This window comes from Lissotriton helveticus, chromosome 4_1, assembly GCF_964261635.1.
Source record: "Lissotriton helveticus chromosome 4_1, aLisHel1.1, whole genome shotgun sequence".
Taxonomy (NCBI): domain Eukaryota; kingdom Metazoa; phylum Chordata; class Amphibia; order Caudata; family Salamandridae; genus Lissotriton; species Lissotriton helveticus.
Window position 1 is genome coordinate 67,691,610 of NC_136063.1, and position 18,021 is coordinate 67,709,630.

General features: G+C 48.5%; 1 protein-coding gene across 1 annotated transcript in view; it reads left to right on the forward strand.

Annotated features, from left to right (window-relative positions):
• The first annotated feature begins 326 nt into the window (after positions 1 to 326).
• LOC144827869 (embryonic protein UVS.2-like) overlaps positions 327 to 18,021 on the forward strand; it is a 71,938-nt gene continuing 54,243 nt past the window's right edge. The window contains exon 1 of the mRNA XM_078686034.1: positions 327 to 450. Within this exon, the coding sequence (XP_078542160.1) occupies positions 382 to 450 (69 nt within the window). The 5' untranslated portion in view covers positions 327 to 381. The remainder of the gene's footprint in view (positions 451 to 18,021) is intronic.

Below are 18,021 nucleotides of genomic sequence, written 5' to 3' on the forward strand. Positions count from 1 at the left end.
CTTTTGCTGTTGTTTGAGGAGCCAAACCCTGAAGGTGCGCCTGTGTCCAATCCCAACTCCACCCTCTTACAGAAAGAATACAGACAACACGAATATACCACGGCGCAGGGACTGTCACAAACCCAATTTACCACACTTAAAAGCTGCTTATTATTATCTTAGCTCTGGCACCAGAGAGGCAATCCCAGGGCAGTCTCTCCAGGACAGACACACCTTGTGATCTGTGCAGAAAGAGACGTCATCCTTGGGGCTGAAGGCTGATTGGAGGATGCTCAGCCTCTTCTGGGTATATAAAGAACTGGGTCTAAGGTAAACGAAGCATCTCTCTGAAGGAAGAAACATTGTCTGGTGGTGACCTGAGCTCTGTTCCAGAACCAGGGAATGGACAGTCGAGCATGGACCCTGGTGGCAGTGTGCCTGGTGGGCACCTGCTGGAGCTTACCTGTACAGGTGAGACCCCCTTTAACAATGGTATATAGAGCTGTGTGCAGGCACAGGTGAGGCCCCTTTAACAATGGTATATAGAGCTGAGTGCAGGCACAGGTGAGGCTCCTTTAACGATGGTATATAAAGCTGTGTGCAGGCACAGGTGAGACCCCCTTTAACGATGGTATATAGAGCTGAGTGCAGGCACAAGTGAGACCCCCTTTAACAATGGTATATAGAGCTGAGTGCAGGCACAGGTGAGACCCCTTTAACAATGGTATATAGAGCTGTGTGCAGGCACAGGTGAGACCCCCTTTAACAATGGTATATAGAGCTGAGTGCAGGCACAGGGGAGACCCTTTAACAATGGTATATGGAGCTGAGTACAGGCACAGGTGAGACGCCCTTTAACAATGGTATATAGAGCTGTGTGCAGGCACAGGTGAGACCCCTTTAATGATGGTATATAGAGCTGTGTGCAGGCGCATGTGAGGCCCCTTTAATGATGGTATATAGAGCTGTGTGCAGGCGCAGGTGAGACCCCTTTAATGATGGTATATAGAGCTGTGTGCAGGCGCATGTGAGACCCCCTTTAACGATGGTATATAGAGCTGTGTGCAGACTCAGGTGAGACCCCCTTTAATGATGGTATATAGAGCTGTGTCAGGCACATGTGAGACCCCCTTTAACGATGGTATATAGAGCTGTGTGCAGGCACAGGTGTGACCCCCTTTAATGATGGTATATAGAGCTGAGTGCAGGCACAGGTGAGACCCCCTTTAACAATGGTATATAGAGCTGCGTGCAGGCACAGGTGAGGCCCCTTTAACAATGGTATATAGAGCTGTGTGCAGACAAAGGTGAGACCCCCTTTAACAATGGTATATAGAGCTGTGTGCAGGCACAGGTGAGACCCCTTTAACGATGGTATATAGAGCTGAGTGCAGGCACAGGTGAGACCCCTTTAACAATGGTATATAGAGCTGAGTGCAGGCACAGGTGAGTCCCCTTTAACAATGGTATATAGAGCTGAGTGCAGACACAGGTGAGACCCCTTTAATGATGGTATATAGAGCTGTGTGCAGGCGCATGTGAGACCCCCTTTAACGATGGTATATAGAGCTGTGTGCAGACTCAGGTGAGACCCCCTTTAATGATGGTATATAGAGCTGTGTCAGGCACATGTGAGACCCCCTTTAACGATGGTATATAGAGCTGTGTGCAGGCACAGGTGTGACCCCCTTTAATGATGGTATATAGAGCTGAGTGCAGGCACAGGTGAGACCCCCTTTAACAATGGTATATAGAGCTGCGTGCAGGCACAGGTGAGGCCCCTTTAACAATGGTATATAGAGCTGTGTGCAGACAAAGGTGAGACCCCCTTTAACAATGGTATATAGAGCTGTGTGCAGGCACAGGTGAGACCCCTTTAACAATGGTATATAGAGCTGAGTGCAGGCACAGGTGAGACCCCTTTAACAATGGTATATAGAGCCGAGTGCAGGCACATGTGAGACCCCTTTAACAAGGGTACATAGAGCCGAGTGCAGGCACAGGTGAGACCCTTTCACAATGGTATATAGAGCTGAGTGCAGACTCAGGTGAGACCCCTTAAACGATGGTATATAGAGCTGAGTGCAGACACAGGTGAGACCCCTTTAACAATGGTATGTAGAGCTGAGTGCAGGCACAGGTGAGACCCCCTTTAACAATGGTATATAGAGCTGAGTGCAGGCACAGGTGGGGCCCCTTTAACAATGGTATATAGAGCTGAGTGCAGGCACAGGTGAGACCCCCTTTAACAATGGTACATAGAGCCGAGTGCAGGCACAGGTGAGACCCCTTTAACAATGGTACATAGAGCCGAGTGCAGGCACAGGTGAGACCCTTTAACAATGGTATATAGAGCTGAGTGCAGACTCAGGTGAGACCCCTTAAACAATGGTATATAGAGCTGAGTGCAGACACAGGTGGGACCCCTTTAACAATGGTATGTAGAGCTGTGTGCAGGCACAGGTGAGACCCCTTTAGCAATGGGGTATAGAGCTGTGTGCGGGCACAGGTGAGACCCTTTAACAATGGTATATAGAGCTGAGTGCAGACTCAGGTGAGACCCCTTAAACGATGGTATATAGAGCTGAGTGCAGACACAGGTGAGACCCCTTTAACAATGGTATGTAGAGCTGTGTGCAGGCACAGGTGAGACCCCTTTAACAATGGGGTATAGAGCTGAGTGCAGGCACAGGTGAGGCTCCTTTAACAATGGTATATAGAGCTGAATGCAGGCACAGGTGAGACCCCCTTTAACAATGGTATATAGAGCTGAGTGCAGGCACAGGTGAGACCCCTTTAACAATGGTATATAGAGCTGAGTGTAGGCACAGGTGAGACCCCATTTAACAATGGTATATAGAGCTGTGTGCAGGCACATGTGAGACCCCTTTAACAATGGTATATAGAGCTGTATGCAGGCACAGGTGAGATCCCCTTCAACAATGGTATATAGAGCTGTGTCAGGCACATGTGAGACCCCCTTTAACGATGGTATATAGAGCTGTGTGCAGGCACAGGTGAGGCTCCTTTAACGATGGTATATAGAGCTGTGTGCAGGCACAGGTGAGACCCCTTTAACAATGGTATATAGAGCTGTGTGCAGGCACAGGTGAGACCCCTTTAACGATGGTATATAGAGCTGAGTGCAGGCACAGGTGAGACCCCCTTTAACATGGTATATAGAGCTGTGTGCAGGCACAGGTGCGACCCCCTTTAACATGGTATATAGAGCTGAGTGCAGGCACAGGTGAGACCCCCTTTAACATGGTATATAGAGCTGTGTGCAGGCACAGGTGCGACCCCCTTTAACATGGTATATAGAGCTGAGTGCAGGCACAGGTGAGACCCCCTTTAACATGGTATATAGAGCTGAGTGCAGACACAGGTGAGACCCCCTTTAACAATGGTATATAGAGCTGAGTGCAGGCACAGGTGAGACCCCCTTTAACAATGGTATATGGAGCTGTGTCAGGCACATGTGAGACCCCCTTTAACGATGGTATATAGAGCTGTGTGCAGGCACAGGTGAGGCTCCTTTAACAATGGTATATAGAGCTGTGTGCAGGCACAGGTGAGACCCCTTTAACAATGGTATATAGAGCTGTGTGCAGGCACAGGTGAGACCCTTTAACAATGGTATATGGAGCTGTGTCAGGCACATGTGAGACCCCCTTTAACGATGGTATATAGAGCTGAGTGCAGGCACAGGTGAGGCCCCTTTAACAATGGTATATAGAGCTGTGTGCAGGCACAGGTGAGGCCCCTTTAACAATGGTATATAGAGCTGAGTGCAGACACAGGTGAGGCCCCTTTAACAATGGTATATAGAGCTGTGTGCAGGCACAGGTGAGACCCCTTTAACGATGGTATATAGAGCTGTGTGCAGGCACAGGTGAGACCCCTTTAACAATGGTATATAGAGCTGTGTGCAGGCACAGGTGAGTCCCCCTTTAACAATGGTATATAGAGCTGTGTGCAGGCACAGGTGAGGCCCCTTTAACCATGGTATATAGAGCTGATTGCAGGCTCAGGTGAGTCCCCCTTTAACAATGGTATATAGAGCTGAGTGCAGGCACAGGTGAGATCCCTTTAACAATGGTATATAGATCCATGTGCAGGCACACGCGAGCCCCCCTTTAACAAGGGAATATGGAGCTGTGTGCAGACACAGGTGAGACCCCCTTTAACAATGGAATATAGAGCTGAGTGCAGGCACAGGTGAGACCCCCTTTAACAATGGTATATAGAGCTGTGTGCAGACTCAGGTGAGTCCCCCTTTAACAATGGTATATAGAGCTGTGTGCAGGCACAGGTGAGACCCTTTAACAATGGTATATAGAGCTGTTTGCAGGCACAGGTGAGACCCCTTTAACAATGGTATATAGAGCTGAGTGCAGACACAGGTGAGGCCCCTTTAATGATGGTATATAGAGCTGAGTGCAGGCACAGGTGAGGCCCCTTTAACAATGGTATATAGAGCTGATTGCAGGCTCAGGTGAGACCCCTTTAACAATGGTATATAGAGCTGAGTGCAGGCACAGGTGAGATCCCTTTAACAATGGTATATAGATCCATGTGCAGGCACACGCGAGCCCTCCTTTAACAAGGGTATATGGAGCTGTGTGCAGGCACAGGTGAGACCCCCTTTAACAATGGAATATAGAGCTGTGTGCAGGCACAGGTGAGATCCCCTTTAACAATGGTATATAGAGCTGAGTGCAGGCACAGGTGAGACCCCCTTTAACAATGGTATATAGAGCTGAGTGCAGGCACAGGTGAGACCCCCTTTAACAATGGTATATAGAGGTGTGTGCAGACACAGGTGAGACCACTTTAACGATGGTATATAGAGCTGAGTGCAGGCACAGGTGAGACCCCCTTTAACAATGGTATATAGAGCTGAGTGCAGGCACAGGTGAGACCCCCTTTAACAATGGTATATAGAGGTGTGTGCAGACACAGGTGAGACCCCTTTAACGATGGTATATAGAGCTGTGTGCAGGCACAGGTGAGACCCCCTTTAACAATGGAATATAGAGCTGAGGGCTGGCACAGGTGAGACCCCCTTTAACAATGGTATATAGAGCTGAGTACAGGCACAGGTGAGACCCCCTTTAACAATGGTATATAGAGGTGTGTGCAGACACAGGTGAGACCCCTTTAACGATGGTATATAGAGCTGTGTGCAGGCTCAGGTGAGACCCCTTTAACAATGGTATATAGAGCAGAGTGCAGGCACAGGTGAGGCACCTTTAACGATGGTATATAGAGCAGAGTGCAGGCACAGGTGAGACCCCCTTTAACAATAGTATATAGAGCTGAGTGCAAACACAGGTGAGACCCCCTTTAACGATGAAATATAGAGCTGAGTGCAGGCACAGGTGAGACCCCTTTAACAATGGTATATAGAGCCGTGTGCAGGCACAGGTGAGACCCCTTTAACAATGGTATATAGAGCTGTTTGCAGGCACAGGTGAGACCCCTTTTACAATGGTATATAGAGCTGTGTGCAGGCACAGGTGAGCCCCTTTAACAATGGTATATAGAGCTGTTTGCAGGCACAGGTGAGACCCCTTTTACAATGGTATATAGAGCTGAGTGCAGGCACAGGTAAGACCCCTTTAACGATGGTATATAGAGCTGTGTGCAGGCACAGGTGAGACTCCCTTTAACAATGGTATATAGAGCTGTGTGCAGGCACTGGTGAGACCCCTTTAACAATGGTATATAGAGCTGTGTGCAGGCACAGGTGAGACCCCCTTTAACAATGGTATATAGAGCTGTGTGCAGGCACAGGTGAGACCCTTTAATGATGGTATATAGAGCTGAGTGCAGGCACAGGTGAGACCCCCTTTAACAATGGTATATAGAGCTGTGTGCAGGCACAGGTGAGACCCCTTTAACGATGGTATATAGAGCTGTGTGCAGGCACTGGTGAGACCCCTTTAACAATGGTATATAGAGCTGTGTGCAGGCACAGGTGAGACCCGCTTTAACAATGGTATATAGAGCTGTGTGCAGGCACAGGTGAGACCCCTTTAACGATGGTATATAGAGCTGTGTGCAGGCACTGGTGAGACCCCTTTAACAATGGTATATAGAGCTGTGTGCAGGCCCAGGTGAGCCCCTTTAACAATGGTATATAGAGCTGTTTGCAGGCACAGGTGAGACCCCTTTTACAATGGTATATAGAGCTGAGTGCAGGCACAGGTGAGACCCCCTTTAACAATGGTATATAGAGCTGTGTGCAGGCACAGGTGAGCCCCTTTAACAATGGTATATAGAGCTGTTTGCAGGCACAGGTGAGACCCCTTTAACAATGGTATATAGAGCTGAGTGCAGGCACAGGTGAGACCCCCTTTAACAATGGTATATAGAGCTGAGTGCAGGCACAGGTGAGACCCCTTTAACGATGGTATATAGAGCTGTGTGCAGGCACAGGTGAGACCCCCTTTAACAATGGTATATAGAGCTGAGTGCAGGCACAGGTGAGACCCCCTTTAACAATGGTATATAGAGCTGAGTGCAGGCACAGGGGAGACCCTTTAACAATGGTATATGGAGCTGAGTACAGGCACAGGTGAGACGCCCTTTAACAATGGTATATAGAGCTGTGTGCAGGCACAGGTGAGACCCCTTTAATGATGGTATATAGAGCTGTGTGCAGGCGCATGTGAGGCCCCTTTAATGATGGTATATAGAGCTGTGTGCAGGCGCAGGTGAGACCCCTTTAATGATGGTATATAGAGCTGATTGCAGGCTCAGGTGAGTCCCCCTTTAACAATGGTATATAGAGCTGAGTGCAGGCACAGGTGAGATCCCTTTAACAATGGTATATAGATCCATGTGCAGGCACACGCGAGCCCCCCTTTAACAAGGGAATATGGAGCTGTGTGCAGACACAGGTGAGACCCCCTTTAACAATGGAATATAGAGCTGAGTGCAGGCACAGGTGAGACCCCCTTTAACAATGGTATATAGAGCTGTGTGCAGACTCAGGTGAGTCCCCCTTTAACAATGGTATATAGAGCTGTGTGCAGGCACAGGTGAGACCCTTTAACAATGGTATATAGAGCTGTTTGCAGGCACAGGTGAGACCCCTTTAACAATGGTATATAGAGCTGAGTGCAGACACAGGTGAGGCCCCTTTAATGATGGTATATAGAGCTGAGTGCAGGCACAGGTGAGGCCCCTTTAACAATGGTATATAGAGCTGATTGCAGGCTCAGGTGAGACCCCTTTAACAATGGTATATAGAGCTGAGTGCAGGCACAGGTGAGATCCCTTTAACAATGGTATATAGATCCATGTGCAGGCACACGCGAGCCCTCCTTTAACAAGGGTATATGGAGCTGTGTGCAGGCACAGGTGAGACCCCCTTTAACAATGGAATATAGAGCTGTGTGCAGGCACAGGTGAGATCCCCTTTAACAATGGTATATAGAGCTGAGTGCAGGCACAGGTGAGACCCCCTTTAACAATGGTATATAGAGCTGAGTGCAGGCACAGGTGAGACCCCCTTTAACAATGGTATATAGAGGTGTGTGCAGACACAGGTGAGACCACTTTAACGATGGTATATAGAGCTGAGTGCAGGCACAGGTGAGACCCCCTTTAACAATGGTATATAGAGCTGAGTGCAGGCACAGGTGAGACCCCCTTTAACAATGGTATATAGAGGTGTGTGCAGACACAGGTGAGACCCCTTTAACGATGGTATATAGAGCTGTGTGCAGGCACAGGTGAGACCCCCTTTAACAATGGAATATAGAGCTGAGGGCTGGCACAGGTGAGACCCCCTTTAACAATGGTATATAGAGCTGAGTACAGGCACAGGTGAGACCCCCTTTAACAATGGTATATAGAGGTGTGTGCAGACACAGGTGAGACCCCTTTAACGATGGTATATAGAGCTGTGTGCAGGCTCAGGTGAGACCCCTTTAACAATGGTATATAGAGCAGAGTGCAGGCACAGGTGAGGCACCTTTAACGATGGTATATAGAGCAGAGTGCAGGCACAGGTGAGACCCCCTTTAACAATAGTATATAGAGCTGAGTGCAAACACAGGTGAGACCCCCTTTAACGATGAAATATAGAGCTGAGTGCAGGCACAGGTGAGACCCCTTTAACAATGGTATATAGAGCCGTGTGCAGGCACAGGTGAGACCCCTTTAACAATGGTATATAGAGCTGTTTGCAGGCACAGGTGAGACCCCTTTTACAATGGTATATAGAGCTGTGTGCAGGCACAGGTGAGCCCCTTTAACAATGGTATATAGAGCTGTTTGCAGGCACAGGTGAGACCCCTTTTACAATGGTATATAGAGCTGAGTGCAGGCACAGGTAAGACCCCTTTAACGATGGTATATAGAGCTGTGTGCAGGCACAGGTGAGACTCCCTTTAACAATGGTATATAGAGCTGTGTGCAGACTCAGGTGAGTCCCCCTTTAACAATGGTATATAGAGCTGTGTGCAGGCACAGGTGAGACCCTTTAACAATGGTATATAGAGCTGTTTGCAGGCACAGGTGAGACCCCTTTAACAATGGTATATAGAGCTGAGTGCAGACACAGGTGAGGCCCCTTTAATGATGGTATATAGAGCTGAGTGCAGGCACAGGTGAGGCCCCTTTAACAATGGTATATAGAGCTGATTGCAGGCTCAGGTGAGACCCCTTTAACAATGGTATATAGAGCTGAGTGCAGGCACAGGTGAGATCCCTTTAACAATGGTATATAGATCCATGTGCAGGCACACGCGAGCCCTCCTTTAACAAGGGTATATGGAGCTGTGTGCAGGCACAGGTGAGACCCCCTTTAACAATGGAATATAGAGCTGTGTGCAGGCACAGGTGAGATCCCCTTTAACAATGGTATATAGAGCTGAGTGCAGGCACAGGTGAGACCCCCTTTAACAATGGTATATAGAGCTGAGTGCAGGCACAGGTGAGACCCCCTTTAACAATGGTATATAGAGGTGTGTGCAGACACAGGTGAGACCACTTTAACGATGGTATATAGAGCTGAGTGCAGGCACAGGTGAGACCCCCTTTAACAATGGTATATAGAGCTGAGTGCAGGCACAGGTGAGACCCCCTTTAACAATGGTATATAGAGGTGTGTGCAGACACAGGTGAGACCCCTTTAACGATGGTATATAGAGCTGTGTGCAGGCACAGGTGAGACCCCCTTTAACAATGGAATATAGAGCTGAGGGCTGGCACAGGTGAGACCCCCTTTAACAATGGTATATAGAGCTGAGTACAGGCACAGGTGAGACCCCCTTTAACAATGGTATATAGAGGTGTGTGCAGACACAGGTGAGACCCCTTTAACGATGGTATATAGAGCTGTGTGCAGGCTCAGGTGAGACCCCTTTAACAATGGTATATAGAGCAGAGTGCAGGCACAGGTGAGGCACCTTTAACGATGGTATATAGAGCAGAGTGCAGGCACAGGTGAGACCCCCTTTAACAATAGTATATAGAGCTGAGTGCAAACACAGGTGAGACCCCCTTTAACGATGAAATATAGAGCTGAGTGCAGGCACAGGTGAGACCCCTTTAACAATGGTATATAGAGCCGTGTGCAGGCACAGGTGAGACCCCTTTAACAATGGTATATAGAGCTGTTTGCAGGCACAGGTGAGACCCCTTTTACAATGGTATATAGAGCTGTGTGCAGGCACAGGTGAGCCCCTTTAACAATGGTATATAGAGCTGTTTGCAGGCACAGGTGAGACCCCTTTTACAATGGTATATAGAGCTGAGTGCAGGCACAGGTAAGACCCCTTTAACGATGGTATATAGAGCTGTGTGCAGGCACAGGTGAGACTCCCTTTAACAATGGTATATAGAGCTGTGTGCAGGCACTGGTGAGACCCCTTTAACAATGGTATATAGAGCTGTGTGCAGGCACAGGTGAGACCCCCTTTAACAATGGTATATAGAGCTGTGTGCAGGCACAGGTGAGACCCTTTAATGATGGTATATAGAGCTGAGTGCAGGCACAGGTGAGACCCCCTTTAACAATGGTATATAGAGCTGTGTGCAGGCACAGGTGAGACCCCTTTAACGATGGTATATAGAGCTGTGTGCAGGCACTGGTGAGACCCCTTTAACAATGGTATATAGAGCTGTGTGCAGGCACAGGTGAGACCCGCTTTAACAATGGTATATAGAGCTGTGTGCAGGCACAGGTGAGACCCCTTTAACGATGGTATATAGAGCTGTGTGCAGGCACTGGTGAGACCCCTTTAACAATGGTATATAGAGCTGTGTGCAGGCCCAGGTGAGCCCCTTTAACAATGGTATATAGAGCTGTTTGCAGGCACAGGTGAGACCCCTTTTACAATGGTATATAGAGCTGAGTGCAGGCACAGGTGAGACCCCCTTTAACAATGGTATATAGAGCTGTGTGCAGGCACAGGTGAGCCCCTTTAACAATGGTATATAGAGCTGTTTGCAGGCACAGGTGAGACCCCTTTAACAATGGTATATAGAGCTGAGTGCAGGCACAGGTGAGACACCCTTTAACAATGGTATATAGAGCTGAGTGCAGGCACAGGTGAGACCCCTTTAACGATGGTATATAGAGCTGTGTGCAGGCACAGGTGAGACCCCCTTTAACAATGGTATATAGAGCTGAGTGCAGGCACAGGTGAGACCCCCTTTAACAATGGTATATAGAGCTGAGTGCAGGCACAGGGGAGACCCTTTAACAATGGTATATGGAGCTGAGTACAGGCACAGGTGAGACGCCCTTTAACAATGGTATATAGAGCTGTGTGCAGGCACAGGTGAGACCCCTTTAATGATGGTATATAGAGCTGTGTGCAGGCGCATGTGAGGCCCCTTTAATGATGGTATATAGAGCTGTGTGCAGGCGCAGGTGAGACCCCTTTAATGATGGTATATAGAGCTGTGTGCAGGCGCATGTGAGACCCCCTTTAACGATGGTATATAGAGCTGTGTGCAGACTCAGGTGAGACCCCCTTTAATGATGGTATATAGAGCTGTGTCAGGCACATGTGAGACCCCCTTTAACGATGGTATATAGAGCTGTGTGCAGGCACAGGTGTGACCCCCTTTAATGATGGTATATAGAGCTGAGTGCAGGCACAGGTGAGACCCCCTTTAACAATGGTATATAGAGCTGCGTGCAGGCACAGGTGAGGCCCCTTTAACAATGGTATATAGAGCTGTGTGCAGACAAAGGTGAGACCCCCTTTAACAATGGTATATAGAGCTGTGTGCAGGCACAGGTGAGACCCCTTTAACGATGGTATATAGAGCTGAGTGCAGGCACAGGTGAGACCCCTTTAACAATGGTATATAGAGCTGAGTGCAGGCACAGGTGAGACCCCTTTAACAATGGTATATAGAGCTGAGTGCAGACACAGGTGAGACCCCTTTAATGATGGTATATAGAGCTGTGTGCAGGCGCATGTGAGACCCCCTTTAACGATGGTATATAGAGCTGTGTGCAGACTCAGGTGAGACCCCCTTTAATGATGGTATATAGAGCTGTGTCAGGCACATGTGAGACCCCCTTTAACGATGGTATATAGAGCTGTGTGCAGGCACAGGTGTGACCCCCTTTAATGATGGTGTATAGAGCTGAGTGCAGGCACAGGTGAGACCCCCTTTAACAATGGTATATAGAGCTGCGTGCAGGCACAGGTGAGGCCCCTTTAACAATGGTATATAGAGCTGTGTGCAGACAAAGGTGAGACCCCCTTTAACAATGGTATATAGAGCTGTGTGCAGGCACAGGTGAGACCCCTTTAACAATGGTATATAGAGCTGAGTGCAGGCACAGGTGAGACCCCTTTAACAATGGTATATAGAGCCGAGTGCAGGCACATGTGAGACCCCTTTAACAATGGTACATAGAGCCGAGTGCAGGCACAGGTGAGACCCTTTCACAATGGTATATAGAGCTGAGTGCAGACTCAGGTGAGACCCCTTAAACGATGGTATATAGAGCTGAGTGCAGACACAGGTGAGACCCCTTTAACAATGGTATGTAGAGCTGAGTGCAGGCACAGGTGAGACCCCCTTTAACAATGGTATATAGAGCTGAGTGCAGGCACAGGTGGGGCCCCTTTAACAATGGTATATAGAGCTGAGTGCAGGCACAGGTGAGACCCCCTTTAACAATGGTACATAGAGCCGAGTGCAGGCACAGGTGAGACCCCTTTAACAATGGTACATAGAGCCGAGTGCAGGCACAGGTGAGACCCTTTAACAATGGTATATAGAGCTGAGTGCAGACTCAGGTGAGACCCCTTAAACAATGGTATATAGAGCTGAGTGCAGACACAGGTGGGACCCCTTTAACAATGGTATGTAGAGCTGTGTGCAGGCACAGGTGAGACCCCTTTAGCAATGGGGTATAGAGCTGTGTGCGGGCACAGGTGAGACCCTTTAACAATGGTATATAGAGCTGAGTGCAGACTCAGGTGAGACCCCTTAAACGATGGTATATAGAGCTGAGTGCAGACACAGGTGAGACCCCTTTAACAATGGTATGTAGAGCTGTGTGCAGGCACAGGTGAGACCCCTTTAACAATGGGGTATAGAGCTGAGTGCAGGCACAGGTGAGGCTCCTTTAACAATGGTATATAGAGCTGAATGCAGGCACAGGTGAGACCCCCTTTAACAATGGTATATAGAGCTGAGTGCAGGCACAGGTGAGACCCCTTTAACAATGGTATATAGAGCTGAGTGTAGGCACAGGTGAGACCCCATTTAACAATGGTATATAGAGCTGTGTGCAGGCACATGTGAGACCCCTTTAACAATGGTATATAGAGCTGTGTGCAGGCACAGGTGAGATCCCCTTCAACAATGGTATATAGAGCTGTGTCAGGCACATGTGAGACCCCCTTTAACGATGGTATATAGAGCTGTGTGCAGGCACAGGTGAGGCTCCTTTAACGATGGTATATAGAGCTGTGTGCAGGCACAGGTGAGACCCCTTTAACAATGGTATATAGAGCTGTGTGCAGGCACAGGTGAGACCCCTTTAACGATGGTATATAGAGCTGAGTGCAGGCACAGGTGAGACCCCCTTTAACATGGTATATAGAGCTGTGTGCAGGCACAGGTGCGACCCCCTTTAACATGGTATATAGAGCTGAGTGCAGGCACAGGTGAGACCCCCTTTAACATGGTATATAGAGCTGTGTGCAGGCACAGGTGCGACCCCCTTTAACATGGTATATAGAGCTGAGTGCAGGCACAGGTGAGACCCCCTTTAACATGGTATATAGAGCTGAGTGCAGACACAGGTGAGACCCCCTTTAACAATGGTATATAGAGCTGAGTGCAGGCACAGGTGAGACCCCCTTTAACAATGGTATATGGAGCTGTGTCAGGCACATGTGAGACCCCCTTTAACGATGGTATATAGAGCTGTGTGCAGGCACAGGTGAGGCTCCTTTAACAATGGTATATAGAGCTGTGTGCAGGCACAGGTGAGACCCCTTTAACAATGGTATATAGAGCTGTGTGCAGGCACAGGTGAGTCCCCCTTTAACAATGGTATATAGAGCTGTGTGCAGGCACAGGTGAGGCCCCTTTAACCATGGTATATAGAGCTGATTGCAGGCTCAGGTGAGTCCCCCTTTAACAATGGTATATAGAGCTGAGTGCAGGCACAGGTGAGATCCCTTTAACAATGGTATATAGATCCATGTGCAGGCACACGCGAGCCCCCCTTTAACAAGGGTATATGGAGCTGTGTGCAGACACAGGTGAGACCCCCTTTAACAATGGAATATAGAGCTGAGTGCAGGCACAGGTGAGACCCCCTTTAACAATGGTATATAGAGCTGTGTGCAGACTCAGGTCAGTCCCCCTTTAACAATGGTATATAGAGCTGTGTGCAGGCACAGGTGAGACCCTTTAACAATGGTATATAGAGCTGTTTGCAGGCACAGGTGAGACCCCTTTAACAATGGTATATAGAGCTGAGTGCAGACACAGGTGAGGCCCCTTTAATGATGGTATATAGAGCTGAGTGCAGGCACAGGTGAGGCCCCTTTAACAATGGTATATAGAGCTGATTGCAGGCTCAGGTGAGACCCCTTTAACAATGGTATATAGAGCTGAGTGCAGGCACAGGTGAGATCCCTTTAACAATGGTATATAGATCCATGTGCAGGCACACGCGAGCCCTCCTTTAACAAGGGTATATGGAGCTGTGTGCAGGCACAGGTGAGACCCCCTTTAACAATGGAATATAGAGCTGTGTGCAGGCACAGGTGAGATCCCCTTTAACAATGGTATATAGAGCTGAGTGCAGGCACAGGTGAGACCCCCTTTAACAATGGTATATAGAGCTGAGTGCAGGCACAGGTGAGACCCCCTTTAACAATGGTATATAGAGGTGTGTGCAGACACAGGTGAGACCACTTTAACGATGGTATATAGAGCTGAGTGCAGGCACAGGTGAGACCCCCTTTAACAATGGTATATAGAGCTGAGTGCAGGCACAGGTGAGACCCCCTTTAACAATGGTATATAGAGGTGTGTGCAGACACAGGTGAGACCCCTTTAACGATGGTATATAGAGCTGTGTGCAGGCACAGGTGAGACCCCCTTTAAAAATGGAATATAGAGCTGAGGGCTGGCACAGGTGAGACCCCCTTTAACAATGGTATATAGAGCTGAGTACAGGCACAGGTGAGACCCCCTTTAACAATGGTATATAGAGGTGTGTGCAGACACAGGTGAGACCCCTTTAACGATGGTATATAGAGCTGTGTGCAGTCTCAGGTGAGACCCCTTTAACAATGGTATATAGAGCAGAGTGCAGGCACAGGTGAGGCACCTTTAACGATGGTATATAGAGCAGAGTGCAGGCACAGGTGAGACCCCCTTTAACAATAGTATATAGAGCTGAGTGCAAACACAGGTGAGACCCCCTTTAACGATGAAATATAGAGCTGAGTGCAGGCACAGGTGAGACCCCTTTAACAATGGTATATAGAGCCGTGTGCAGGCACAGGTGAGACCCCTTTAACAATGGTATATAGAGCTGTTTGCAGGCACAGGTGAGACCCCTTTTACAATGGTATATAGAGCTGTGTGCAGGCACAGGTGAGCCCCTTTAACAATGGTATATAGAGCTGTTTGCAGGCACAGGTGAGACCCCTTTTACAATGGTATATAGAGCTGAGTGCAGGCACAGGTAAGACCCCTTTAACGATGGTATATAGAGCTGTGTGCAGGCACAGGTGAGACTCCCTTTAACAATGGTATATAGAGCTGTGTGCAGGCACTGGTGAGACCCCTTTAACAATGGTATATAGAGCTGTGTGCAGGCACAGGTGAGACCCCCTTTAACAATGGTATATAGAGCTGTGTGCAGGCACAGGTGAGACCCTTTAATGATGGTATATAGAGCTGAGTGCAGGCACAGGTGAGACCCCCTTTAACAATGGTATATAGAGCTGTGTGCAGGCACAGGTGAGACCCCTTTAACGATGGTATATAGAGCTGTGTGCAGGCACTGGTGAGACCCCTTTAACAATGGTATATAGAGCTGTGTGCAGGCACAGGTGAGACCCGCTTTAACAATGGTATATAGAGCTGTGTGCAGGCACAGGTGAGACCCCTTTAACGATGGTATATAGAGCTGTGTGCAGGCACTGGTGAGACCCCTTTAACAATGGTATATAGAGCTGTGTGCAGGCCCAGGTGAGCCCCTTTAACAATGGTATATAGAGCTGTTTGCAGGCACAGGTGAGACCCCTTTTACAATGGTATATAGAGCTGAGTGCAGGCACAGGTGAGACCCCCTTTAACAATGGTATATAGAGCTGTGTGCAGGCACAGGTGAGCCCCTTTAACAATGGTATATAGAGCTGTTTGCAGGCACAGGTGAGACCCCTTTAACAATGGTATATAGAGCTGAGTGCAGGCACAGGTGAGACCCCCTTTAACAATGGTATATAGAGCTGAGTGCAGGCACAGGTGAGACCCCTTTAACGATGGTATATAGAGCTGTGTGCAGGCACAGGTGAGACCCTTTAATGATGGTATATGGAGCTGAGTGCAGGCACAGGTGAGACCCCCTTTAACAATGGTATATAGAGCTGTGTGCAGGCACAGGTGAGACCCCTTTAACGATGGTATATAGAGCTGTGTGCAGGCACTGGTGAGACCCCTTTAACAATGGTATATAGAGCTGTGTGCAGGCACAGGTGAGACCCGCTTTAACAATGGTATATAGAGCTGTGTGCAGGCACAGGTGAGACCCCTTTAACGATGGTATATAGAGCTGTGTGCAGGCACTGGTGAGACCCCTTTAACAATGGTATATAGAGCTGTGTGCAGGCCCAGGTGAGCCCCTTTAACAATGGTATATAGAGCTGTTTGCAGGCACAGGTGAGACCCCTTTTACAATGGTATATAGAGCTGAGTGCAGGCACAGGTGAGACCCCCTTTAACAATGGTATATAGAGCTGTGTGCAGGCACAGGTGAGCCCCTTTAACAATGGTATATAGAGCTGTTTGCAGGCACAGGTGAGACCCCTTTAACAATGGTATATAGAGCTGAGTGCAGGCACAGGTGAGACCCCCTTTAACAATGGTATATAGAGGTGTGTGCAGACACAGGTGAGACCCCTTTAACGATGGTATATAGAGCTGAGTGCAGGCACAGGTGAGACCCCCTTTAACAATGGTATATAGAGCTGAGTGCAGGCACAGGTGAGACCCCCTTTAACAATGGTATATAGAGGTGTGTGCAGACACAGGTGAGACCCCTTTAACGATGGTATATAGAGCTGTGTGCAGGCACAGGTGAGACCCCCTTTAACAATGGAATATGGAGCTGAGTGCAGGCACAGGTGAGACCCCCTTTAACAATGGTATATAGAGGTGTGTGCAGACACAGGTGAGACCCCTTTAACGATGGTATATAGAGCTGTGTGCAGGCTCAGGTGAGACCCCTTTAACAATGGTATATAGAGCAGAGTGCAGGCACAGGTGAGGCCCCTTTAACGATGGTATATAGAGCAGAGTGCAGGCACAGGTGAGACCCCTTTAACAATAGTATATAGAGCTGAGTGCAAACACAGGTGAGACCCCCTTTAACGATGAAATATAGAGCTGAGTGCAGGCACAGGTGAGACCCCTTTATCGATGGTATATAGAGCCGTGTGCAAACACAGGTGAGACCTATTTAACAATGGTATATAGAGCTGTGTGCAGGCACAGGTGAGACCCCTTTAACAATGGTATATAGAGCTGTTTGCAGGCACAGGTGAGACCCCTTTTACAATGGTATATAGAGCTGTGTGCAGGCACAGGTGAGCCCCTTTAACAATGGTATATAGAGCTGTTTGCAGGCACAGGTGAGACCCCTTTTACAATGGTATATAGAGCTGAGTGCAGGCACAGGTGAGACCCCTTTAACGATGGTATATAGAGCTGTGTGCAGGCACAGGTGAGGCCCCCTTTAACAATGGTATATAGAGCTGTGTGCAGGCACTGGTGAGACCCCTTTAACAATGGTATATAGAGCTGAGTGCAGACACAGGTGACACCCCCTTTAACAATGGTATATAGAGCTGTGTGCAGGCACAGGTGAGACCCTTTAATGATGGTATATATAGAGCTGAGTGCAGGCACAGGTGAGACCTCCTTTAACAATGGTATATAGAGCTGAGTGCAGGCACAGGTGAGACCCCCTTTAACAATGGTATATAGAGCTGAGTGCAGACACAGGTGAGACCCCCTTTAACAATGGTATATAGATCTGAGTGCAGGCACAGGTAAGAGCTCCTTTAACAATGGCATATAGAGCTGAGTGCAGGCACAGGTGAGACCCCCTTTAACAATGGTATATAGAGCTGAGTGCAGACACAGGTGAGACCCCCTTTAACAATGGTACATAGAGCTCTGTGCAGGCACAGGTGAGACCCTTTAATGATGGTATATAGAGCTGAGTGCAGGCACAGGTGAGACCCCTTTAACCATGGTATATAGAGCAGAGTGCAGGCACAGGTGAGACCCCTTTAACAATGG